General features: G+C 40.3%; 2 protein-coding genes across 3 annotated transcripts; both read left to right on the top strand.

Annotated features, from left to right (window-relative positions):
• The first annotated feature begins 3,901 nt into the window (after positions 1-3,901).
• LOC147302559 (OX-2 membrane glycoprotein-like) lies at positions 3,902-7,313 on the top strand. Of its 2 annotated transcripts, XR_015127121.1 has the most exons (6): positions 3,902-4,560; positions 4,738-5,076; positions 5,199-5,525; positions 5,683-5,777; positions 5,931-6,056; positions 7,110-7,313. XR_015127121.1 is itself a non-coding variant. In XM_086282394.1 (5 exons), exons 1-5 carry the CDS (start codon positions 4,506-4,508, stop codon positions 5,958-5,960), a joined length of 846 nt encoding a protein of 281 aa, XP_086138520.1. In that variant the 5' UTR covers positions 3,903-4,505; the 3' UTR covers positions 5,961-7,313. The 2 variants fall into 2 exon arrangements, 1 of the variants encoding a protein (XP_086138520.1); XM_086282394.1 differs by having other exon boundaries at positions 3,903-4,560; positions 5,931-7,313.
• A 9,351-nt stretch (positions 7,314-16,664) lies between these two features.
• On the top strand, positions 16,665-24,236 carry LOC147302558 (OX-2 membrane glycoprotein-like). The gene is made up of 3 exons (XM_086283362.1): positions 16,665-16,719; positions 18,405-18,743; positions 23,449-24,236. Exons 1-3 carry the CDS (start codon positions 16,665-16,667, stop codon positions 23,760-23,762), a joined length of 708 nt encoding a protein of 235 aa, XP_086139488.1. The 3' UTR covers positions 23,763-24,236.
• The last annotated feature ends 1,923 nt before the right edge of the window (positions 24,237-26,159 follow it).

Here is a 26,159-nt window from a genome sequence, read left to right as displayed (position 1 = left end):
TTCCGTTTTTCACACAGGAATCTCAAGATAAATAAGACATCTGAAACTAAGATCAGAGACAGTCAGGAGTAAGTCACTCTTTATACTGTTTTTCTGCACTGTTGACATTTTTTAATCTTCCTTCGGGCTCTTTTTTATTTTCATTTTTCATTTCTTCTAATAAGTGTCCACAGTCCTCTGTTATCATTTTAATTTCAAGCCTAATCTAACACCAACCACAAACACTTAAACACTTTGCTCATTTTCCTCTGTCCAGGCTATTTCTCAGAGTACTTTAATCATGTGATCAAATAAAACTATTTCTTATTTTCATTGAAGGACTGAAGCATCTTTATTCACAGCAGAGGGCAGCGAGGTCAGAAACGAAGGAGCGTTTGAGAGAAATCACCAAGACAACAACCTGATGTTCTCATCAGAAGCAGCAGGAAGACTGAATTTTGAGCAGTGCTGAACAAATGTATTGTTGATGTGACTGGAGATTAAAAACATCTTTGTGTTATAAACCACTGATGTGATTATGTTAATAGTTTACCGACAGGTTATTATTATTATTCAGTTATCATTGATGCTGATATATCATTAATGATGCATTGTGTCACTTTACATGTATGAAATGAAGATTTAAGTATTGTTTCAAGTTGCCATTTAGGTGCAGATATGATGCAGCGGGTGGAGTTCAACATCAGCGTGTGACGGCTGAAATAGTTTAGGATCATCAACCTACAGCTGACTTGCAAATAAATGTGACCAACAGCTAAAGACAGAGAGAGAGAAACCACGCGTCTAGTTCATGCATTGGTGGTTAGACTCCGATGGTCCAGCGCAGCAGAACACAATCACAGCTGTGATAGCGATTAGGGAAGGACCCCCAGAGTATAGATGCTGGTGGTGGAGATGAAGATGGAGGCTTGAATGGCGCCTGACAGAGATGAGTGAAAGGTGGTGGCGATGGGGAGGAGGCGGGTTGTACGAAGGCATCTAAAAAGAAGAATCACAGATGCGCAGTGAGATTTTAAGTACATGGAGTGAAGGCTGATTGGCCTAAAGAAGGAGGGCTGAGTGCTGATTGGACTAGACCCGTGATGTCACAACCAGCTTGACAAGCATGGGAAAGTGGAAGTGATGTAAAACTTACATTAGCTGCCAAACACCCGGGAAGCAGACAGACGTGTGACTACAGAGCTTCCTTAGTGAACTTGCGCATAAGCCTCATGATGGTCACATGAAAACCACCAAGCTTAATGTTTTTAGCTGATTTGTTAGTGTGTGTGTGTGTGTGTGTGTGTGTGTGTGTGTGTGTGTGTGTGTGTGTGTGTGTGTGAGTGAGAGAGAGAGAGAGAAAGAGTTAGAGATCCAATGTTAAATCTTAAACCTTTTGTTGGATGATAAATAATGTCTTTTCATATTTTGCTAATCACATGCCTCATTCCAGGAGGGATGTTTGCTGTAACTTTGTCCTCGCACACTGACAGTAAAGCTGTCCTGTCTTAAATTGCTTGTTGGGACATGTTTGTTTGTTTGTTTGTTTGTTTTATTGTGTGGATTCTTCTTATCAATGTTTGAAGCATTTTCCAACTGTATTTAAAATACATAATTATTTCATTAATATAATAATAATATATTTCACGTCATCTGCTTTTTGCGGATGATGTGGTTCTGTTGGCTTCATCGGGTGAGGGCCTCCAGCTCGCACTGGAACGGTTCGCAGCCGAGTGTGAAGCAGCGGGAATGAGGATCAGCACCTCCAAATCTGAGGCCATGGTTCTCAGCCGGAAAAGGGTGGAGTGCCCACTCCGGGTCGGGGATGAGTTCCTGCCCCAAGTGGAGGAGTTCAAGTATCTCGGGTCTTGTTCACGAGTGATGGGAGAAGGGAGCCGGAGATCGACAGACGGATTGGGGCTGCAGCTGCAGTAATGCGGACGCTGCACCGGTCCGTCGTGGTGAAGAGGGAGCTGAGTGTAAAAGCGAAGCTCTCAATTTACCGGTCGATCTACGTCCCTACCCTCACCTATGGCCACGAGCTGTGGGTAGTGACCGAAAGAACGAGATCGCAGATACAAGCGGCGGAAATGAGCTTCCTCCGAAGGGTGGCTGGCCTCTCCCTTAGAGATAGGGTGAGAAGTTCGGCCATCCGGGAGGGGCTCAGAGTAGAGCAGCTGCTGCTCCACATCGAAAGGAATCAGGTGAGGTGGTTCGGGCATCTGACAAGGATGCCTCCTGGGCGCCTCCTGGGTGAGGTGTTCCAGGCATGTCCCACCGGGAGGAGGCCCCGGGGCAGACCCAGGACACGCTGGAGAGATTATATCTCTCGGCTGGCCTGGGAACGCCTTGGTATTCCCCCGGATAAGCTGGAGGAGGTGGCTGGGGAGAGGGAGGTCTGGGCCTCTCTGCTTAGGCTGCTGGCCCCGTGACCCGGCCTCGGATAAAGCGGATGAAGATGGATGGATGGATGGATGGATATTTCACGTATTTCAAGGCAATGGCCACACAACAACAGCATGTAACAGTCATAAATGGATATCCATCCATCCATCCGTTCGCTTCCGCTTATCATTTTCAGGGTCACGGGGGGCGCTGGAGCCTATCCCAGCTGTCATAGGGCGAGAGGCAGGGTACACCCTGGACAGTTCGCCAGTCTGTCGTAGGGCTAAATGGATAATTTAGTGATATTAGTCCATCTTACAGGAGGAACTGGAACAGCAGATTTTTGTGACTTCAGACTTGAACATTTCCTCTCCTTTAATATAGTGAAAGCAACATGTTTCATCTACATACATGTGCTGCAATCAGAGGACTCTTATGCATTAGAGTGATAAAAACTACAAGCTGAGCGTTAATGAAGGAATGAAACTGTGGCGTCTCCCCAGGGATGAAACAAGATACACAGAAGATTTTACAATCTGCGTGTCATTCTGCAGACCCTCAATCCTCCAACTATCTAATGAAGGTAATGCGCTGTGACAGAGTTACAAAATGAGAATATTATCTCTGACAAACCACCGATGGCATTCATTGACACGGACACTGTCCATTAATCTCTCCCTTAATTAAAAATGGCATTTTGATTTACATTAATACATTTCATCTTCTCAGGCTTTAAAACCAGGTTTGTCATTTGAGAGTCTGAGTGTGTGCAGTTCAGATAAAACCAGTTCATACCTGATGGGATGAATACTTTATTTGAATTTTTTTCATGCATTCCTGTTAAAAACTTATTTACTGAGGTTTTACTTTTACTTTACTTTATTTATATAGCACATATAATAACAACAAAATGTTGACCTGTACAAAGAAGGGAAAAAGTTTACACAGTAACAAATAACATAAATAACAAATACCTGATAAAAGATGATTAGGTGGACAGACAGGTAACTCTCATGCGGTGTCGAAAACCAGTGAGAATAAATGTGTTTTAAGATGGGATTTGAAAAGACTGATGGTCGGGCCCTTTCTAATGTGGAGAGGTAAATCATTCCACATTTTCGTTGCCACAAACACAAATTCCCAGTAACCTCTGTGGACCAGCCTCGACTTAAAAGTGGCCAAGAGCGAGAGATCACTTGATCTTAGATCTCTAGGGGGTATATATGGCTGCAGTAAGTCAGACAGATGTTCTGGAGCCTGACTGTTCAGCGCTTTGTAAGTCAACAACAAAATGTTGTATTTAATTCTAAAGCGGCCTGGGAGCCAGTGAAGTGAGGCGAGCACTGGGGAAATATGCTCGTGTCTCTTTGAACGTGTCAGGAGACGAGCTGCAGCATTCTGGACCAGCTGGAGCCGTGCTAGACAAGACTGGCTAACACCTACATATAGAGAATTACAGTAGTCCAGTTGAGATAAGATAAAAGCGTGAATTGCTCGTTCTAGGTTTTTAAAAGATAAAAAGGATTTCACCTTGGATAAGAGCCTCAATTTTAAAAAAGGACGACTATACAACAGAGTCAATTTGTTTCTCAAAGGTAAACTTACTATCTCGTATAACCCCCAAATTTTTTGCATGCAGTTTAACAAAAGGTGCTAAACTGCGCAGGTCGAGATCCGGGGTACTAGAATTGCAGCTTGGTCCAAAGATGATCACAAGATGATCACGAGAAATTTGAGGCCATCCAGATCTTAACTTCGCAGAGACACTGAAATAAGGATTCCAGCGAAGCGGAGGTGTTGTTATTTGTAATCTTGTCTTGAGGATCTGATTCAGATGAGGAATGCGAGAAATGCAAATAGCAACGTTTTCACTTCCACTTTTTTGTGGCCGTTGTAATTTGAAACTTCATACTTAACTTTTTTTTTACAGAAGCCCTGAGAAAAAGCAGAAAGAAAACCATGAAAACAGAAGTATCTTCTTTAATTGAAGTTGTGTTTTTAAAACTCGCCAGTCATTGTGTTGTATGTCTGCACAGAATTCTGTGTAGTACATGCATATATTTATTCAATACAAACCTGACATCTTTTTATATCCACAGAGCTCTCGGGTTCATCTCAAACTTTGACACTTTATAACAGCAATGACATATTGTGTGCTTGTCTATCTACTTTTTGTCTGTGGAGTCCTTCCAAAAGGTAGGAAACAGTAACCAGTGTTTCTCTTTGATGCTGATTGTTTTTTTTTTTATCATGTTAATGTTTGACTTCATGTCAGGATAAGGATAAAAAGATAAGCTAAGAAAAGCTGCTTCTTTCACTGACTAATATTTCCTCATTCTCACATCTAACCGTTCATTTATTTTCTCCATGCAGCTCTAACAGCAGTGATCCAAACACAGCAGACTGTGCTGGCAGCAGTGGGAGAAGATGCTGAATTCAGCTGTCAGCTCTTGGACACTAAAGACGTCCTTCAGGTCACATGGCAGAAAATCTCACGTGATGTGGAGACAAATGTTGCCACCTACAGCAAGTACTATGGTCAGAGAGTGAATGATGGCTTTAACGATAAAGTCAAGTTTAAATACACTGGACTACAGAACTGCTCCATAGTCATCAGGAATGTGACGGAGCAGGATAAAGGCTGCTATCACTGTCTGTTTATCACTCACCCTGAAGGCTTCTTCACTGGTAGAACCTGCCTCCAAGTCTATGGTAAGAACTTTTACTTTCTTCAAGCAGATTAGACTCAATCAAATAAAGCTACTATGAAATGTGTCAGAAGCTGGTTTCTTCTTGACAATGTAGTCTTTGCAATATCTCCTGATCCTTCACAGAGCTGCATGAACCTGTTGTTGATGTCAGAGAGTCAAACTCTACTGAAGAGTGGGTTGTTTCCTGTTCAGCCACTGGTCGACCTGCTCCCACTGTAACACTCAGTGTCTCACAACAAGACCTCAGCTTCTCACAGTACAACACTGTCAGTGTGTCCAACACCAACGCTACATTCACTGTCACCACTACAGCTGTGCTCTCAGGTTCATGTAAACACAGCACACAGGTGGGATGTGCAGCACGAGTGCTCTCTGCTCCTCACAGAGAGGTGATGGTGACGATTCCTGAGGTCCAGCAGGTGTTTGCTGCTGCTACTGCTGATTATAATGGTGAGAAACTCTTTCAAAGTCACAGATTTATAAAGTGATGATATCTGAGTGAATTTGCATCTAATAACAATGACTTCAATAGGCCTACATTTCCCTGTGATCTATAATTGATGTATTAGCGTTGTCCATTGTAACATTGTTCCTGCTTTTCTCACAGATTCCACCTCAGTGATTGTAATAGCTACAATAGCAGGACTGACAGTTTTTGCTTTAGTAGCTGCTCTCATCGCACTCCTGCTTGAAGAAAAAGTGGTAACGTTTTTCTTCTGACTTAATATATGCCTTTTATGTGGCTCTTCCTATTAAAAGAATTATATGAATTGACTCCAAGAGTCTACATCCACATATATCCAGTAATATCTGTAAATATCTGCAGCGCTGACTTTAAACTGTTTAAATCCGCAGGTCTCCAAATCCAGGACCTCAGTCCTTTAGAGCAGCTGTGAGATGTACTGGAACAGGAGATTGTCATTCTTTGTGTGGAGCAGACAAATCTTCAGCAACCGTGTGATGCTATCAGCTATCATTTGTGTGTGTATGCTAAATCCTCACAGGCTAGTCTAACAGTGTTTTACTATTTTTGATTGTATAGAGAGATGAAACCATTGAAAGAGCTCATGAATTATATAGGAAATTCAATTCAATTCAATTTTATTTATATAGCGCCAAATCACAACAACAGTCGCCTCACAGCACTTTTTATCTTAGAAGATGTGATCACCAAACTGGCCCTCTCAAAAAGCAAAACATCCACTGTAACGTGTGTCTTTTCGTTTTAGTTCATTAAGTAATAAAAAAAAAATCTGGTGATCACATAGCACCCCTCCTCTTCAGTCTTTCAGTGTGAATCACATTACACTTCCTGTTTCTAAACATAATGACCACATAGAAAGCACAGCCTTGTACTTCCAGTCACATGAAAACCTCCGTTTTTTATTTTCTCTTCCTGTTAGTTCAATTTTTTGAGGTCAAACCCTCAAAACTCTAGTTAACCCTTCTTCAGTCTCTCATACCTGCTAAAAACCGAATAGTGTCACCTTTTCATAAACAGCCTGGGTTATAATTTTGGCTCTACTTTATGGCTGTGAATACATTAAAGCATTTTACACTTAAGTGCTGTGCTGTGCTCAGTGTTGATTTTCTTTTTATAATGTTCATATTTCTCATATTTGTACGTTTTATACAGGATTTGTGTTTATCTGTGTCCCTGTCTTGATGTGAAAGTCACACTGGAGTACAGCATGTAATGTAATGTTGTAGTTTTTGCACATTATCAATAGGGCTTTTCAATCCTGCGTGCTGTGTGAGATACTTCCTGGGTTCGGGGTGCAGCATTGCTGTTCTTGCCTTTTATGTGAAGGTCCTCTTAGGGAAATATAGCCTGACAAAGTAGGACTATCATAATGATTTATTTTAATGCGCAATATAACAAAAAAATTGTAAAGAGCCAGAATAAAACAATAGATCTTATGCAGAAATATTAGAGACAAATCGGGACTAAATTACTAATAAAGATGATATAAAGACTGTTCCCACTTCTACTTTTTTTTATTTATTTATTCTGTCTTTTTATAATTATTCTAGACCAGGGGTCAGCAACTTTGAACACCCACAGAGTCACTGGATTTGGTTTCCACGGAAAAGAAAACACTGGGGGCCGCAAACACTGTGTTGACATCTAACATGAAGATAACACTCTATAAATTGTTTTTTTTTTCTTTATGCTTTGTATAAACAACTATAGTGTGTTGCTTGTTAAATCCATGAAGTGCTATAGAGAAAATTTAATTTTATGTATGTAAGGAATACATTTCGAACTTTAAAAAAATTATAACAAAAAAGAAAGACACCCAGTCTAAGGTCTCTTTTCAGTGAATTAAAAAGCTGAACTATCACATCACAGCAAGGTACGCCAGTGTGTTTTGTTGAACGGACCTAGAAGCAGAGTTTGAAGAGGATTAGCAGGTTTTAACAAAAAGCAATCTTTTATTTGGATGATGGCACGTGAAAAACATGGACCCTAGAAAAACTAAGAAAACTAGGAAACAGTTTGTCTGTGACTATGGGGGAGATAACAGACGACCTGACAAAAACATATAGTGGACACAAATGTACACAGGAGGTGATCACGGGAAGAGAGGACACATGGGGAAACGGCTGACTGACTAATGACGTGACAGGGGAAGTGAAACTACATACAATGAACAAAGAAGTAGCCTTGATCTGAATTTTAATTTTTTTTTTAAAAAGCACTATGCTACTAAAAAATTGCTTCTGCTCCTGAACCTCTGCAAACAGCACCTGCAAATCGGGGCTGTACAAAGTCACTTCCATCTTTACGGAGGACTGTAAGCTCTCGTCTGTGAGGCGTGAGCGGTGTTTGTTTTTAACATAGTTCATGGTGGAGAACAGCTGCTCACGTACAACGTCACATACGTATCTGGATCCGAAGATCGGCAATCCACATATTAGGCATACTGGTAGGCTGCCCTCCTCAGAAGTAAATGCAAATGAATCTGCCCAGGCATCATTAAATGTTCTATTTTCTTCTGATATTTTTCTTTTTTCACATTTCTCCATACTTGGCCTACCTGGAGTTGAAAGTCTCGATAAATGCACGGCAGGTATACTGGCTTCCACAAGTGTGACGCTTATTTTGAGTGACGAAAAATAATAAAATATAATTTTATTTTTATATTTCAAGATCGCAATAATCTTTCAATTTAGAATTACAATTTTTAAAAGAACTAACACAAATAAAATACACTTCAGTTAAATACTTGTATAAGGACTAAAGAGCTGCATGCGGCTCTGGAACCGCAGGTTGCCGACCCCTGTTCTAGACTGTATGCTCCCAGGTCCCTCTTTGACTTTCCTTGTTGCTTTGTTGCCCAGCATTACCACTCTTACTTGCTATTTTGCTGGTGTAAAGTGTTAATTAATCGGGGTGTTATTATCGCAGATGACCTCAATAAAGATAGATTTATTACACCTCAAACCACTTTTATTTAGTTGTTTTTTCTTCTTCAGAAAGATCAGAAGTGTCTTAAATTAAATCTGAATCTTTCATTACACAATATTGTATTACAAGAAAACAAAAGCGCATTTACTCACGTGTCACAGTTGAAGTCTAAATTCAATACTCGTATGATCTGATGGTAAAAGGAGCATTGTGTTCTTCCACTTCATACTTCTCGGCTGTTACACAGAATTCAGGTTTACATGTTGCAGAATGTGGCGTGGTGGAATAATTGAGTAAATCTCTTACTTGTGTGAGATGTGGACCACACCCATGTGAGAGTGGAGATTCTTCTCTAGTCCAGTTGGCAGCTATTTGGAGTTGAGTAAAGGGAGTAGTTGACTGGTGATGATTTGAGCCCTTCTCTATAAAGGGGAGAGAAAACAGGTTATGGGGGAAAGGGGGGAGAGACACATGAGGTTGAGGAGTGGAGGTTTGGAGAGCTGTGTGCTTTCAACATGTATGGTGTGGTTGTTGGAGTTAGTGTGTGTTTGGATTTCAGGAGTACCTAAGTGGATTTTTTTTTTTTTTTTTTGCCTGTCCCATTTGGTCCTTTAGCCATCAGAATTGTTGTCTGAAGACCAACAAGGATACCCAATGGATTTACTTTGCCAAATGGATCATCCTGGCATTGCCGTATTGGTCCATTTGATCGACCTTTGTTTTTATTATTTATTATATTTTATTTTCAGATGTTACAGACGGGACAGACATGAGTGAGGGATAGGAAAGGGAGAGAGAAAAAAAAATCTCCTGGATCACCTGTTGAGAGGAGAAGAATAGAAAACAAGCAAAAAAAACAAAAAAAACAAAGCAACATACTAAACACAACACCATCGCATTAATCTAGCTAAGTGTAAACAGCAGTAAATACTAAAAATTCAATGTTGTTGTGCAGCACACAGGACAGACAGCGCACAATGTGCTTTGAAGTAGCAGCCAAGAAAGGTGTAATTTAAGTCTACGAGCAGTGAACATCCGTGTGCACACCTGTGTGGATCAGCGCGCTTGTATTCAAATGGTTTCCACATGTAATGGTCTGCTAGAGGATGTAGCAAGCCATAGCCCCGTCCCCCAGGGCATGAAGCAGGCATGGAGGAGATCCAGGCCCCAGACATCCAGAGGCCCCAGAGTGTGAGAGCCCAAGGAGGACCTACCTTAGTGGATTTAGTGAGTGAGATTAGCAGGAGAGTCGGTCGAAGGCCTGTACAGGTCTGCAAGTTGGAGAAATCACATATGCTAAGATACTCAGAAATGGAAATCTACTGATTGGTTGTAACATAGAAGTGCAGGTGGAAAAAGCAAGAAAACTTTTGGGTGTGTGCAAAGTTAACGTGAAAAATACTATAAGAGTAGGGGAAAGGAGAACTAATGGAAGTAAAGGAGCAAGGAGTGCCCTTAAATGTAAATATGAAAAAAGAAAGCGACATTTGTAGAGGTATGTAAAATGGTTGAGCAAGAGAGACAGATTAGGAAACCCAGGTTAGGGGAGAAACAAGTGATAGAAAGAGTAATGGAAATGGGTGAAAGGAAACTAGAGGAAGAGAAGAAGATGATGGTGACATTCATTGTGAAAGTAATACATGGAACATCAGATGTGAAGTCCAAGACTGAGAGGATTCATGTCATAGTTTAGATATGAAGAACATCATTTGGGAGGACATAAGGGGTGAACTAAGTAGTTATGCAAGTCAAGAGGGATAATGTGGTGGTTAATTTTTATAACCATATTAATCCTACAGTGGAATGCAAGTTTTTTGTCAAATGGTCAAGATTTTAAACAGTCTATATATGATCAGAAAGAAAAACCTGACTGAGGTCCCTTTTCAAGACTCTCTAGCTCCCCCCGGAGGCTCTGCTTATACTGTTTCTCCAGATTGAACTGAAGAACAAGCTCTACTTAAAACACCTCCGGGTGCCCAGGTCAAGCCAGACGCAGCTTCCCAAACCCTGACTCGCTTTAAGCCTTTCTCTCCAGAATCCCAGACATCTAGTAGCTACGTTTCTGTTAAATTCTCTGGTCCTTATGTTGTAGAGAAAAAGCTCAGCAAGACCAACTACATTATTCAGACCCCAGATCGTAGACGTCCTACTCGGTTGTGTCACATCAACATGATGAAGTTGTATAACTCTCGTGAACCTTCAACTGTGCCACAGTGTGGGAAGCATCTGAAATGTCAATTCAATTCAATTCAATTCAGTTTTATTTATATAGCCCCATAACAACCGTCGCCTCAAGGCACTTTATAATGTAAGGTAGACCCTAAAATAACACATTTAGAGAAAAAAACCCAACAATCATATGACCCCCTATGAGCAAGCACTTTGGCAACAGTGGGAAGGAAAAACTCCCTTTTAACAGGAAGAAACCTCCGGCAGAACCAGGTTCAGGGAGGGGCGGGGCCATCTGCTGCGACCGGTTGGGGTGAGAGAAGGAAGACAGGATAAAGACATGCTGTGGAAGAGAGACAGAGATTAATAAAAAGTGTGATTCACTGCAGAGAGGTCTATTAACACATGTTGGGTGAGAAAGGTGGCTGAAAAGGAAATACTGAATGCATCATGGGAATCCCCCAGCAGCCTACATCTATTGCAGCATAACTAAGGGAGGATTCAGGGTGATGCGATCCAGCCCTAAATATATGCCATAGATCTCCAATCTAAGGAGATTGGATTTTGGGGGCAAGAGAAGCTGCAGAGAGGTGTGTAAGACTGCAGCTCTGCTTCCTGGTCCCAACTCTGAATAGTCACATTTTGTGGGATTTAATAATTTGGCCAGACTTTGAGATTTCTAAAAATGAGAGCTGCTCCATCCAGCTGGGATGGATGCCATCTCTCTTAACAAGACCCGGTTTCCTCCAGAAGGTTTCCCAATTATCTATGAAGCCCACATTGTTTTTTGGACACCACTCAGACAGGCAGCAATTTAAGGAGAACATGCGGCTAAACATGTCACTACTGGTCCGACTGGGGAGGAAACCAGAGAAAACTACAGAGTCCGACATTATTTTGGCAAAGTTGCACACCAATTCAAGACTGATTTTAGTGACTTCCGATTGACATAAACGGGTGTCATTACTGCCAACGTGAATTATAATTTCAGCTTTTGTAATGCTCGACCACTTCCTGCAGTACACGGTTATGCCTTTTGGCATGTGTAATGATCCTTTTGCAGGGAGCCGGGTAGTTGTGGGGGATTTGTATTCAGCTGCTCTCCCTGATCGTTTCCCAATGAAACCACCAAAGTTTCCTACCTGATTGGAACACTGCAGGGTAGAACCTCTGTTATGGGCTCAGGCTTATCTCTCTTCTCGTCCACTCCAGTTCTGCTCGTGTGATGAGTTTTTGGAGGAATTAAAGAAGACTGGCGGATTAAGGATGGCGGATTAAGCTCGAGGTCTTCCAAATGTGCTGTTTGCGTCAGATTCTGGGAGTGTCCCTCCGTGATCGTCTCAGCAACAGCGTGATACGTAGCCAATGTCACCAGCAGCCCTCAATGGAAGAGCTGATTAGGAAGCAACCACTGCAATGGTTTGGCCACATCTGCCACATAAGCAACCATTGCCTACCATATCACCTTTTGATGCAGTAGAACCCCGCTCACTGGAGAATCAAGCATGATGCGCTCAAGAAGACTTGGATCAAGCAAATTGGAGACGATCTTAAACAACAACATCTAACCCTCGAGCAAGCAAAGGTGAAGGCTAGAGACCTCAAGGCCTGGAAGTGCATCATTGATCAAGATGGAAACCCTACTGCACCCACAGTGACGTATTGGCTTTGTTGACAACCTCCCCTGCCAATCCCCAGCTAGGGACAAAAGAAAAAGAAGTGCGGCGGATTACCTCAAAAATTTATGGTCAGCTGCAGCAGAGGTGGGTTGGCTGGATCGAGCATTGCAGGAGTATACATTCAAATACTAATTCAGACTAAGAGGGATTCACTCGCTTCTCGGGATGAGACTATGACCTTTGAAGAGTTAACCTCTCTTATGCTTTGTATTGACAGTCTCTTAAGGAAAAGGGTAATGGAGAAACACAACAGTTCCTGTTGGGCTTTGCCTCTTTTTCAGGGAGCTCTGTTTAGTTTTAGCAGCGGCAAGCTCCTCTCCTCCTTGCAGGTCCGCGCAAGGAGGAGAGGAGGACGGCAGCAAAAAGGAAGAACCTGGATATAAGAAAGTATTTTTCAAAGAAACCTGTAAGTCACTTAAAGCCAAGTTAACTCGTAAAATTTGTCCCTCATAATAACGTTACAGGCTATGCTAGGCTTTGGCCCACATCAGTCTGAAATTGTATTTTGATTGAAAGTGTCAGAGAAATCGGCAGCCTCGAGCAAGCCAGGATATTAGTTTACAGAGGCTGTTAAAATTACATGTCTAATGTTAAAATGTTGGTGAGACAATAATTACATTCTAATGGCACTGACATATTCATAGGGTTAATTTTTGAGACAAAATATCATGAGGTAATCTTGATTTTGCAAATATTCCACCTTGTAGTGCAGTTTGCACAAATTGTTTTTAAAATGCACTCAGCCTACAAACATTACTGACGAGTCAAGATCTGCACAAATTGACAGAAACACTGAAGCAGCTACACATTTTATTCTTATTGTCATGTATGTCCTATTGTCAAAAAGTCGATGGAACGTTTTGCATTGTCAAAGGCCACTGCGGGTGCCTTTGGCTTTATTTTGTAATACTGGAGTTATTTTTCTACGAAATTTTGAACTTTGAGAGTGTTTAAACAAGAGAGAGAAGTGTGGAAATGTTCGAGCCTGTCGGAGAAAAGTGTATAAAGTGTGCAGTGAGGGGTTTTACAGCCAAATTAAGTTAGCTACTTTCTATATTTCACCTATCGCGGGTTGGTTTTAGAACGTAACTACTGCGATAAACGAGGGACCGCTGTATAGCTAACTTCTACCGGTGCTTCATCCACAACTACAGTCAGGTAGCAGCAGCACACTCACACGACTTAACTCCACAAAGCTCCCCTTCACCTGGTCTCACGAAGCTGATAGAGCTTTTGCCAAACTCAAAGACTTGTTTTCATCTGCTCCAGTTCTGATTCACCCAGAGAGCCATAAGCCATTTATTGTAGAAGTAGATGACAATGGATCCTCTTTTAGGTCTGGAAGATGATATGATTATGAAGATGATACAGATTAATAAACAATCTATTTTTTGGGTGTAGTTTTTAATAAGATATTAACTTGAAAAAAATCACAGAGCACATTATGGGGAAAAGTAAAAAGGTACTTAATATTATAACATGTTTAGCAGGGTTGACAAATGGTCTGTCACGTTAATTTGCTCAAGAATAGATTTTGGACATGTAGTATATGGGTCAGTGGATAAAAATTGGCTAAAAAATTTGGATGTTATCCAAGCTCAAGCACTGAGACTTTGCTTAAGGGCAGTTAAAACAATGCCAATGTGTGCTTTACAAGTAGAATCAGAAGAAAGTCCACTATATATTAGAAGACAACTAGTTAATAGTTAACAATTGGATACAGGTCATAATAAAAGTCATCCTGTTAAGAAAGTGTTAGAGAATTGTTGGGAAAGAGAAAAGATTTTAAAAATAGTTTTGGGTGGGTTGGGGATAATAGAGCTAGAACATTTAAAGTATTAAATGCTTTACCATTTATTAAGTATTAAGAATAGAAGAATTACAACAGATATTTGTCAAGAATTTTATAATAGAGTGGTACAGTGACTATTTACAGATTTATACAGATGGATCGAAAGGTCACAGTTGCAGAAGGGAAGCCAGTTAAAATTGGAGACTCCAGTTAGAGAAATGAACATTTCAAAGGAAAATCGTTTTAACCTGGCCTGGAAGCTTTTCCTTTTAAAATAATCAAATGACACTGGAGGGAGGACTCGTTTTAATCAGGATTTATGTGGACTTGTTGTGATAAAAAGACTGGATTGGAAACTTTTGGTGTGCTGAGTTCAAGGAGCAACACCCTATTCTGGAATTCGCAGGTAACCAATGAGAGGAGTTCAAGACTTGAAGAAGAAGAGCTTGAGAGTTGAACTCCCAGGATCTGGTGTGGAAACCCATTCTCTAACAACACAAGGTCTGATAAGGTGGTTGGAAAGTCTTTCTCAGGAAGATGCAAAATTTGTATGTGCTTGGCTGCTTGTTCTTCTTAGTGACCACCTTTTCCTGTTTGTAACCAGGCTAATAATTTGGGCAGCTTTGGGCCTTGGAGGAAAAATAAATCTTGTGCACCTTATTTTCAGTGTGAGTGTGGTGGTTTTCTACTGGTCACTATTAGAACTTGTTACTTTCTTGGATGCCATTTTTCTGCCCATCTAACATACATGGTGTATTAGTTGGTAGTAAAGCAACTCTCCTATGGATGAATACTGCCTCCACCTGAGAGGTCAGCTATATCTGTAACTATGTGAAAGAGCAGAAGAGCAGAGAGCTGAAACTGATGGTGGTGGTCAGACACGTGACTTTATGTTCTTTTTGACATGAGCAGAGGAGGGAGGGTGAATGTGTTGGAGCTGAAGCTGCCTGGAAGGAGGAAAAGAGGAAGACCTCAGAGAAGATACATGGATGTAGTAAAGGACATGCAGAGGGTTGGTGTGGCAGAGGATGGATGGGGTGAAATTCAGGCAGGTGATCTGCTTTGGCGACCCATTAAAGGGGGCAGAGAATTAACTACATACATATTTATTTATTTATTTTTAAATATATTATTTATGTGACTTATTCATCCAAGAGCAACTTAGCTTCTGATTCGAGTAGCAGGTACTAAAAAATAAAAATTACCAAGCGACGAAGAGGCTTTACTGAATTCTCAAAATGCAGAAAAATAACAATTTAGATGGATGATTAAAAGATTTCAGCCCTGCAAGGAATGCACAGATGACACTCTACTGCACTGGGAAGTTTTTGTACTTTACTTTGTGTTTATTTCACAGCTGGGAATTTCCACAAGGAAGGGACTAAGTGAAATTCTCTAATTTGTTTCTATGCATTGTATAACAGCCAGTGAGGGGACAGACATGGCAAATGGTGCAACATGTCAGACTGTGGGATTATACATTTGTTAGTTTTTCTAATGGCCTCTTGAAAAGGTAAGTTTTATTCCATATTGTCATTTTTGGTTTTTTAAGTTATTTATTGTGACAGGAAAACAAAACAAAACAAGAAGCTCCTAAAAAGGTCATAAATGTGAGAACTTTTCCAAAGAAATCTCAGTCAGTTATGCCTGAGACAGAGAGATGATTATAACAGAGTAAAGATAGCATTAAAATGTTGGTGACAGAAGTAATGCTAAAATCTCAACAAGCCAAAGTTACATACATGTTAAAGGGAAAGATCAAACAGTACTGAAATGAAGAAGTGGGCATTACGGGGCTTCCCCAGTGAAATAACTGAACTTGGAGCACAAAATAATAAATAACATACCAGTAATGCGCGGAGGGAAGGCTTCTGAGAAAATGTATAAGTTCACAGGGAATTTCTACAATAGCACGAGTTAGAGGTGGGCAGATTGATGCAGTTATCAATAGTATTGATACCAATGCTGGTATTGTTACTGGAGATATACTACTGCAATAGGATTGGTACTTTGTTTCTGTCCTGTAAGTTCAGTATGTACCTCAGTGAATTCTGTTATGTAGTTGTTGTTTTTTTTTTTAAAATGAAACATAAAACACGGACTATGAAAGCCTCTTATTTTGTTTGTGCAGCTCTAACAACAGTGATACAAGCACAGCAGACTGTGCTGGCTGCAGTGGGAGAAGATGCTGAATTCAGCTGTCAGCTCTCGGAGACTAAATACATCCTTCAGGTCACATGGCAGAAAATCTTACAAGATGTGGAGACAAATGTTGACACCTACAGCTTTACTGAATTTTCAAAATGCAGAAAAAAATGATTGAGTTTGCTGATTAAAACACTGATGAAACTCTGCACTGGGAAGTTTTTGTACTTTACTTGGTACAGTTGATCATTCTAACACGCCTTGGAATGTCCCACAAGGAAGGGAGATTCTTCCTTCCTTCGTGGACATTTGAGTTTTCAATAATTTGGCTATTGTACGACGTTGTTTCAATACGTGGTACAATAGCCAGTGGGGACACAGAGACGTGCACCATGTCAGACTGTGGGATTCTGTGTTTGTTTTTTCTTTTTATGGCCTTTTCAAAAGGTAAGTTTTATTCCGTATTGTTGTTTTTGTTTTTCAAAGTTATTTATTGTGACAAGAGAAAAAAAAAAGAAAACAAGAACCTTCACTCGTAATAATTAAAAATTGATCCTAAAATGTGAGAACTTTTCTCTGAAGTGACAAAGAGATTGTCTTTAGACAGAATTAGAGGGAGATACAATTACTGAAGAGTTTAGATTTTGTTTGAATGAGTGACAAAACGTTTCTCCCACTGAACACTCAGCCTAATAAAAAAGAACAAAATCAACTTTCTGTGTTGAGTTGTTCATCATTCAGATTAATGAGACTGTTTTGAGAGCTGTGTGAAAACAGCTTTAGGCTGTTTTGTTAAAGGTTGCCCCATGCCTATTCATATTACGATGAAAGCAATAGATAAACCACATGTTTGTGTGTTATGTATGTATGGTTGGTAAATTAACAAAAATTGGGTTGTATGTGGCCTACAATGTAAAAGACGTTTCACAACCCCAATGTAGTTAAAAACAAGAAGGCACTCATTTCCATTAGACAGAGACAGAGTTCAGGTCATAAGTAGTTTACTGACAATTATTTAACATTTGAAATTAAAAGATCCGTCAGTCCATTCACATATATACTGTTCAGAGAAGGAATGTAGTTTAGACAAAGTGTAGTAGTGTGAAGTGGCTAAACACACTCACCAATTGTTCTAAAATAAACAATTTATCAAAACATTAACAGTCTTTCACACATACATACGGTTTATACACTATTTTAAAAAGAAGGGCTTGAAGACTTGATTGATTACAAAAAGTCTATTAAAATGTTCTGGGTAACCACAGAAATCTTAGTCAGTTATGTCTGAGAGAGAATGTTTATGACAGAAGTAATGCCAAAATCTCAACAAACCAAAGTTACATACATGCTAAAGAGAAAGATCAAACAGTGCTGAAATTAGGAAGTGGGCAATATAGGGCTTCCCCAGTGAAATAACTGATCTGAAATAATTGAGGCACAAATTAATAAATAACATACCAGTAATCCACAGAAGGGGAGGCCTCTGGGAAAATGTAGAAAATCAATGGGAATTTCTACAGTAGCACGAGTTACCAGTCAATACCAGTCCTGGTATTGGTTATGTTGAAGTGATGGGTTTTATAATTTATTTTTGGTCCACTGAAAGGATTGTTTTGTAACCCCAATATTGATATTTTGTAAATAAAAATATGACCTCAATTAAACCTTTAAATTCCCTGCACTTGTCATAGATATCTACATGATGTCCAAAAAATATACATCAAGTCCAAGGTTCTAATGTTGAATGCCATATTGATGTCCAGCTTAAATCATGGTTAGACCTCCAAATTGTTGAAAAAGTTCAAATGCAGTACAGACCTCCAGAATTGGTCATGGACCAACAGAACCAATATAAACATGATCTGTACATCTATCTGACTTTCTTTGTTTAGTTGGTAGCTAACTGAATTGTGTTACTTTTTATAGATTATAGAAAATGTACCTGAAACATACAGTATGAAACAATGAGTGTCAGGTTTATATTTATAGTCTACATCACATTTAAGTGGTACCCACATGTCAATTTGTTTGAGCCTAAAACACAGACTACTCCATGACCCGAATTATTTTTTAATCCTTCCCATCAATACCTCTCAGTTCCACATCTCTAACTCATGTTATTCTCCATGCAGCTCTAACAGCAGTGGTCCAAACACAGCAGACTGTGCTGGCAGTAGTGGGAGAAGATGCTGAATTCAGCTGTCAGCTCTTGGACACTAAAGACGTCGTTCAGGTCACATGGCAGAAAATCTCACGTGATGTGGAGACAAATGTTGCCACCTACAGCAAGTACTATGGTCAGAGAGTGAATGATGGCTTTAACGATAAAGTCAAGTTTAAATACACTGAACTACAGAACTGCTCCATAGTCATCAGGAATGTGACGGAGCAGGATGAAGGATGCTATCACTGTCTGTTTAACACTTATCCTGAAGGCTCCTTCACAGGTAGACCCTGCCTCCAAGTCTATGGTAAGAACTTTTACCTTAATGTGATTAAATGCACCAGAAGCTGGTTTATTCTTGACAACATGGTCCTTATAACATATTTCCTGATCCTTCACAGAGCTGCATGAACCTGTTGTTGATGTCAGAGAGTCAAACTCTACTGAAGAGTGGGTTGTTTCCTGTTCAGCCACTGGTCGACCTGCTCCCACTGTAACACTCAGTGTCTCACAACAAGACCTCAGCTTCTCACAGTACAACACTGTCAGTGTGTCCAACACCAACGCTACATTCACTGTCACCACTACAGCTGTGCTCTCAGGTTCATGTAAACACAGCACACAGGTGGGATGTGCAGCACGAGTGCTCTCTGCTCCTCACAGAGAGGTGATGGAGACGATTCCTGAGGTCCAAAAAACATCTGTTGGTGGTGAGAAACTCTTTCTGTATACCACAGACTAGACTAGAGACGGATGATACTTGGGTAAATTTGACTGGGATCTAATAACAATGACTTCAGTACTTCATGAGTGATGTATTATTGTTGGTCAGCGTCACGTTCTTCTGTTTTTTTCACAGATTTTCCCTCAATCACTGTAATAGCTGCAGCAGAGCTGGTGTTGGGGTTTGTCTTTTTCTGTTGCTCCACTATGCTGCTTGAAGAAAAGTTACCTTTTCACTTTCTAGTATGTCGTTTTGTAATGTGTCTTATCTTATTAACATGATAGTGATTTATTGATTCTAACCCTAAATCTATCTAGTAATGTCTGCACATATTTTCAGTACTGATTTTAAAGTGTTTTAATCCTTCTCTCACTCAGGGAACCAAATAAGGATTCAAATACTTCAAAAGTCAACCAATGACATTGATGTGTAAGACTATTTAATAATTATTTATTTTTTATATTTCATTTATTCATTCATTCTTTGCACTGTGATTTAACCCATCTTTGTGTAAAGCAGGGGTGTCAAACTCCAGGCCTTGAGAGCCAGTGTCCTGAAGCTTTTAAATGTATCTCTGCTGCAACACACCTGAATAAAATTATTAGGTCATTAGCATGACTCTACCCTACTCAAGTAAATTTAAATAAATGTAAGTAAATACCACCAGGTAGCTCCACTCGTACCCAGTGTAACGGGAAGTGAGAGGGTTAGGTTTTGGCGCTTTGAATGTTCAGTTGTGTGATGCAGCGATTAATGTTTGAGTAAAATATTGGGCTCCCTCGTGTCTTCCCTACATTCCTCCACAATGTACGTTTTTGCAAAAATGTACTTCTAGAAGTACTTTTATTACACGATGTTCATTCACTCATGAGCTGCTGCAACATGAATCAAATGGCTGAACTGCCACCTTGGCGTGCAGTCAAGTTCTACAGTCTGCTAATGATCTAATAATAAGTATTAATATTCCTCACTCACCTTACTACCGTACTTTCTGGACAATAGAGCGCACCTGTATATAAGCCGCATCCGCTCTATTTTTAAAAAATTAAAAAAAAAAAAGATATACAAGCCGCACCCAGCTATAAGCCACAGATATCTATGATGAAAAAATAGATATTTACTGCATGTACAGAACAATCTTGTAGTGCAAATGTACAAGTATGTACCTGAACAGATTCTTTCCGAACAATGCCTTTTAACACGGCAGCAACTTTGCTGATTAAAACGTAACAGAACCAAGAGAAAATAACCGCTATTTATTTACCTCCATTTTTCCTGTATTTGAAACCACATGTCACTTTAATCATCTTCGCTGAAACCCATGAAGTCGTCTTCTTCAGTGTCGGAGTTGAACAGGCTCAGAAGCGCTTCATCACATCTGTCTCCATCAGTCTCGCTCTCCGTGTCACTGTCATCCTCCGGTGAAGTTGGCTCTGAAGGTGCGCCGCTCTCTTCGCGCAGCAGTCCAGCCTTTCGGAACCCATTGGTGATGGTGGATTCTTTCACAGCACTCCACGCTGTTAGGATCCACTGACAGACATCAGAAAAGGATGCTTTTCGCATGCGGCCAGTTTTTGTGAATGACTTTTCACCGCTTGTCATCCAAGTCTCCCACTCAACCCGTAGTGCAGCTTTAAATGCCCGATTTACACTGATGTCAAGTGGCTGCAAAAACTTTGTTGTACCTCCAGGAATCACAGCTGGAATGGAGTTTGTTTTCTTGATCGCTGCTTTCACAGAATCTGTGATGTGGGCCCTCATGCTATCCAAAACAAGCAGTGCTTTTTTCCGGTGAAAAAATCCTCCCGGGCGCTTCCCATAGCACTCCGTTAACCATTCCTTCATTAGACCTTCTATCATCCACCCTTTGGTGTTAACTTTGACCACTATGCCTTTCGGGAGTTGTTCTTTCGGCATAGTTATGCGCTTAAAAATCACCATTGGTTGAAGTTTTTGTCCGGATGCCGTGCATGCCAGAACGCAGGTGAAGTGCGTCCTCTCATGGCCTGTTGTTTTCAACAACACGGATGATGCACCTGTCTTGTTAACGGTCCTGGTCAGAGGCAGATCAAATGTTAAAGGTACTTCATCCATATTGATTATGTCGTCTGGTCCGATGGAGTTTTCTTGTATCTTTTTTTCAACGAATTTGTGGAAGTTTTCAACTTTTTCCTGATAGTCAGGGGGGAGTTGCTGACAGAGAGTGGTCCGTGCCCTGACGGACAGGTTTTTACGTTTCATAAATCTGAAACACCATGACGGCCCACCTTTGAAATCTTTAATATTCATTTCGCGGGCGATTGTTTTGGCTTTCAGTCGGATCTGTACAGTGGATACAACTCGGCCACCTGCTCTCAGTGTCTTCACCCATTCCTCCAGGACATTTTCAAGTTCAGGCCACCTGCTTTTATGTCCTCTGAAAGCTTTTCTCGACTTTTGGCATTGCATGAGCTCTTCCCGCTGCCGCCTCCAACGTCTCACCATAGACTCATTGACGCTAAGCTTGCGTGCAGCAGCGCGGTTTCCCTCCTGGATAGCAAGATCGATGGCCTTCAACTTAAAACTTGCATCATACGAACTTCTTCGTGTGGTTTCCATGATGAAGGGGCGAGGATTTGAAAATAATTACCAGTTGGTAATTTGTTGTGCGTGTTCTATCTGCTAAAGAAAAAGTAGTGTATTCTTCTTTGCATTGATTTTTCATCTATCTTGTTTTTTATTCTAATTCTGGTTAGAGTCCCCCTAGTGGTGGAAGAAAAATCCACAGAATAGCCGCACCTTTGTATAAGCCTCATGGCTCAAAACCTAGGGAAAAAGTAGCGGCTTATGGTCCAGAAAGTACGGTAAATGTTTGTTAACACAGCCAGAAACATTTGCATCACAAACACAGACTAGTGTTTATTAGCAGAAGCTTTTGGGTGGTTGCTCTCAAACCTGTGTACAAGTTTAAGCATTAATGGTCCCGTCACTGATTTCCAGGTATCCAATGTCAGGCCTAACAGATGGATTCAGACGCAGGCAGCGTTCTGGCAAGCAAAGGGTTGACAATTTATTAACACAGAGGGAAACCACAGTGATGTGTATATACAGTGAATGGGGCAGGGCTTCAGGGCTCCAGGGGAAGGAATCCACACTCGCTCTCCACTCGGCCCAAACTCCGCCACTCCTCTTCTTACGCACACTCGCTTCTCCACAGCCACTCTCGCTCCAATTTCCACTTATGTTGACACACACAGGGATCACAGGTCAGGGTCTGCCACCAGTTCCGGGGAGATCTAAACACAAAGAGTCCAATTAGATCAATACGCCACACAACACTGAGAGAGTTTGTCTTAGGAGAGCTGAGAGCACGAACATGGGAGGTTCAACATTCCAGTGCCGAATACTCCGTGCCGCAGCGTTAAATAGGCAAGGGCGACGCCGTCTGATCAGCAACAGGTGTAGAAATCACCACAGATGCGTGGGCCAAGGGTGAGAGCCCACAATGAGCTCCACCCAGGGAAGCAGGAGAGAAAACAAAACAAACCTGTGGCCAACATGAGCGAGCCGGAGAGGCACAGGGACCATGACAGCCAATACCAAGTGCACAAGTTCACCCCAGATGGTTCCTCTTCTCTGTAACTTGGAGGATGTGGAGTAGGCTGTATTTTAATCAAAGACATATCAATCAATCAATCAATCAATCAATCAATCAATCAATCAATCAATAACCATGTCTAAAAACAACACAGGTTGACCAAAGTGCTGTACACAGTAAAAGAAAAAGTAAAAAGTAGAAACAAATACACACAATGAACAAAACAAAAAATAATCCCAAATTTCGTTTTTTTTTTCTGAAGGGGTCAAACACTTTTATGCAAGAATGACAGCGAGGTGAAAAACCTTCACCCGCAAGAAAACTCGAGCTGTGACTCGTAGTACGAACACACACCTCACAGTAACACACTGTTTAATGTGAACTTTTTGCCAAGCTAGCTAATCCTGACCAACACACCAGACACAGAAGATAAAGGAACGATGTTTTACTGTTAGAGACAGAAAGGTTAAAACATTTTGGCAGAGGGCTAAAATTACCCAAAAAGAAATTCCATTTGACCAAAAACACTTAATTTTTAAAAAATTAAGTATATAGTTATGAATAATGAACAAATAATTAACAAACTGGGGTTTATAAATCGTGTAACACATCCTTATGGTAAGAAATTTTACCTTAATGCGTTACATGTGTTAGAAGTCAATGTATCTTTAACAATATACTCCTTATTTTATATCTCCTGATCCTTCACAGAGCTGCATGAACCTGCTGTTGATGTCAGAGAGTCAAACTCTGCTGAAGAGTGGGTTGTTTCCTGTTCAGCCACTGGTCGACCTGCTCCCACTGTAACACTCAGTGTCTCACAACAAGACCTCAGCTTCTCACAGTACAACACTGTCAGTGTGTCCAACACCAACGCTACATTCACTGTCACCACTACAGCTGTGCTCTCAGGTTCACGTAAACACAGCACACAGGTGGGATGTGCAGCACGAGTGCTCTCTGCTCCTCACAGAGAGGTGATGGAGACGATTCCTGAGGTCCAGCAGACGTCAGATTATCAGTGATGGTGAGAAACTGAGATGCAATAACAATGCATTGTGGTAGTATGCATTTTCTCTTTGATCAATAATTGATGTATTCATTTTGATCAGTGTCACATTTTTCCTGCTTTTTCAAGTTTCCTCCTGGATCATTGTATTAGCTGCAGTATTGGTGATGATGGTCTTTGTCAGCGTTGCTGCTCTGCAGTAGGCTACTCTTTAAAGAAAAAGATGAGATAACTTTCATTTTTGATTTCTTGTCATTTTTTTCTACACCAAAATCTATCCAATAATATCTGCATAACATTTTCTACTTGTGATTTAGTTATTAATTCTTTGCTTCATGATTCAATCGGTCTTTGTCTAGTATTAAATTTTATGTTTCCCATTTTATCCCACTGGCTTTAAAGTGTTTCACCAGATTTTTACGAAGTATTTCCAGTCTTTTGTTGTCTCTGTCCCAAATGTTCTGAAATGTGTTGCATGTATTAAAAGAAGTTGGACTTTACCAAAAAATGTACAATGTACTTATAAACTTACATTTATGAAAGCTGAACAAACATTGATATACTTAACTTTTGTAACAGTGAAAGGCGATCTGTTTTTATTGATAAATACATATGTTTGCATTACTGTTATTTGGATTGCCATGTTAGAACGTAGCAAACAACATTGTTTGTTCCTCTATGGTTTCTTATTTTTTACAAATTTAAATGTTTTTTGTCAAAAGATTAATAATTTCATATTGAGGTCAGACGGTCAGCAGTTTTGATGTTTTTGCAGAGATTTTATTTTTTGCAAAATAGCACAAGTAAACATTAAAAGTAGTTCCTAAATCAAGGCATTTATTATTAAGGCGGCCATTATTATGGCCCTGTGTGGAAAAAGTGATTGCCCCCTAAACCTAATAACTGGTTGGGCCACCCTGAGTAGAAACATCTGCAATAAAGCGTTTGGGATAACTGGCAATGAGTCCTTTACGAGGTGCTGGAAGAATTTCTGCCCACTCATCTTTGCAAAATTGTTGTAATTCAGCCACACTGGAGGGTTTTTGAGTATGGACCACCTTTCCAAGGTCACAGCACCTCAATCAGATTCACGTATGAACTTTGGCTAAGCCATTCCAAAGTCTTTATTTTGTTTTACTTAAGCTGCTTAGAGGTGGACTTGTTGGTGTGCTTTGGATCAAGTGCACTTCAGCTTGTGGTCGTGAACAGATGGCCAGACATTCTCCTTCAGGATCCCAGAAACTGGATTCTGTTCATCTTGACGTTGCATCTCCAGACTGAGAGATCTCAATTACTTTGTTTCTTATTTGCTTCTGAATTTCCTTGGATTGCGCCATGATGTGTAGTTTTTGAGGATCTTTTGGTCTACTCTACTTTGTCAGACAGGTCCTATTTAAGTGACTGATTCAGCACAGGTTTGGCAGTAATCGGGCCTGGCTATGACTATGGAAAAATTGTATATTTTCTATTGATAAATGCAAATATTTTATGTCTGTTATGTGCATTGCCGTGTGGAGAATATAAGGAAAAAAATTGTGTGGTTTACATTGTTTCTTCCTCTTAGATTTCTTGATTTTTTTTTTTAAATTGCAATAACTTTATGTTAATTTCAGTGCACTTTCACATTTCTTTAAATTCAAACTACAGTCCTGTGAATAACTAGAAACACTTCTAGCAGCACGAATGTGAGGTAATTGTTTTCTGCTTGACTTTATCAGTCTCTCATATTGTTGTGGAGGAATGTTGGCCCACTCTTCATTACAACGTTGCTTCAGTTCTTTGAGGTTTGTGGGCATTTATTTAAGCACAGCTCTCTGAATGTCCCAGGTTGAGGCCTGGACTTTGATTGGACCTTGCTTTTCAGCTATTCTGCTGTAGATTTGCTGCTGTGTTTGGGATCATTGTTCGACTGCAAGACCTAAACTTTACCTATTAAACAGTTAACTCTGTATTTTACACTTTATGTGAATATTGTTGCAGATTTCAATTATTAATGTTTTTATAACTTTGTTCTTTCTTATATTTAATATTATACAATATTTATACTTCATGTCTCTGTCTTCTTTTGAACACTCCAGCACAGCATCACTATAACTTTGTCCTCACTGACAATAAAGCTGTTTTATATATTTCATTGCAAATGTTTCAAGCAATTTGTAGCTGTATCTTAAGATATTTTGTTAATAATATAGTATTTTATATTGTTTTTTTCCCCATATTTGAGAAATATTTAACATGTAAAAGTCTGTTTATGTACAATTTGGTGATATTAGCCCTGATTATTGGAGGAACTTGTACATGAAGCAGATTTCTGAGACTTCAGATTTGAAGGTTGTTGTCATATAATCTAAATGATGGCAGATTAACGTTCCCTACCTCTGTCCTACAACCACAGGACTCCTTTGCATTCGAC

Source organism: Aulonocara sp. 'chitande type north' Nkhata Bay, linkage group LG23 (genome assembly GCF_057382095.1).
Source record: "Aulonocara sp. 'chitande type north' Nkhata Bay isolate Kocher_YH1m ecotype deep benthic linkage group LG23, A_spYH_male_GT1.1, whole genome shotgun sequence".
In the NCBI taxonomy this organism is placed as follows: Eukaryota; Metazoa; Chordata; class Actinopteri; order Cichliformes; family Cichlidae; genus Aulonocara; species Aulonocara sp. 'chitande type north' Nkhata Bay.
The sequence above is the reverse complement of the archived record's forward strand: the minus strand, read 5'-3'. Positions and strand labels throughout refer to the sequence as shown.

Coding starts and splice junctions, on each gene's coding strand:
- LOC147302559 (XM_086282394.1), top strand. CDS start 4,506: ATGACATATTGTGTGCTTGTCTATCTACTTTTTGTCTGTGGAGTCCTT. Junction 4,561..4,737: donor CTGTGGAGTCCTTCCAAAAG/GTAGGAAACAGT, acceptor TTCTCCATGCAG/CTCTAACAGCAGTGATCCAA. Junction 5,526..5,682: donor TGCTACTGCTGATTATAATG/GTGAGAAACTCT, acceptor CTTTTCTCACAG/ATTCCACCTCAGTGATTGTA.
- LOC147302558 (XM_086283362.1), top strand. CDS start 16,665: ATGTCAGACTGTGGGATTCTGTGTTTGTTTTTTCTTTTTATGGCCTTT. Junction 16,720..18,404: donor TTTTATGGCCTTTTCAAAAG/GTAAGTTTTATT, acceptor TTCTCCATGCAG/CTCTAACAGCAGTGGTCCAA. Junction 18,744..23,448: donor ACCCTGCCTCCAAGTCTATG/GTAAGAACTTTT, acceptor GATCCTTCACAG/AGCTGCATGAACCTGCTGTT.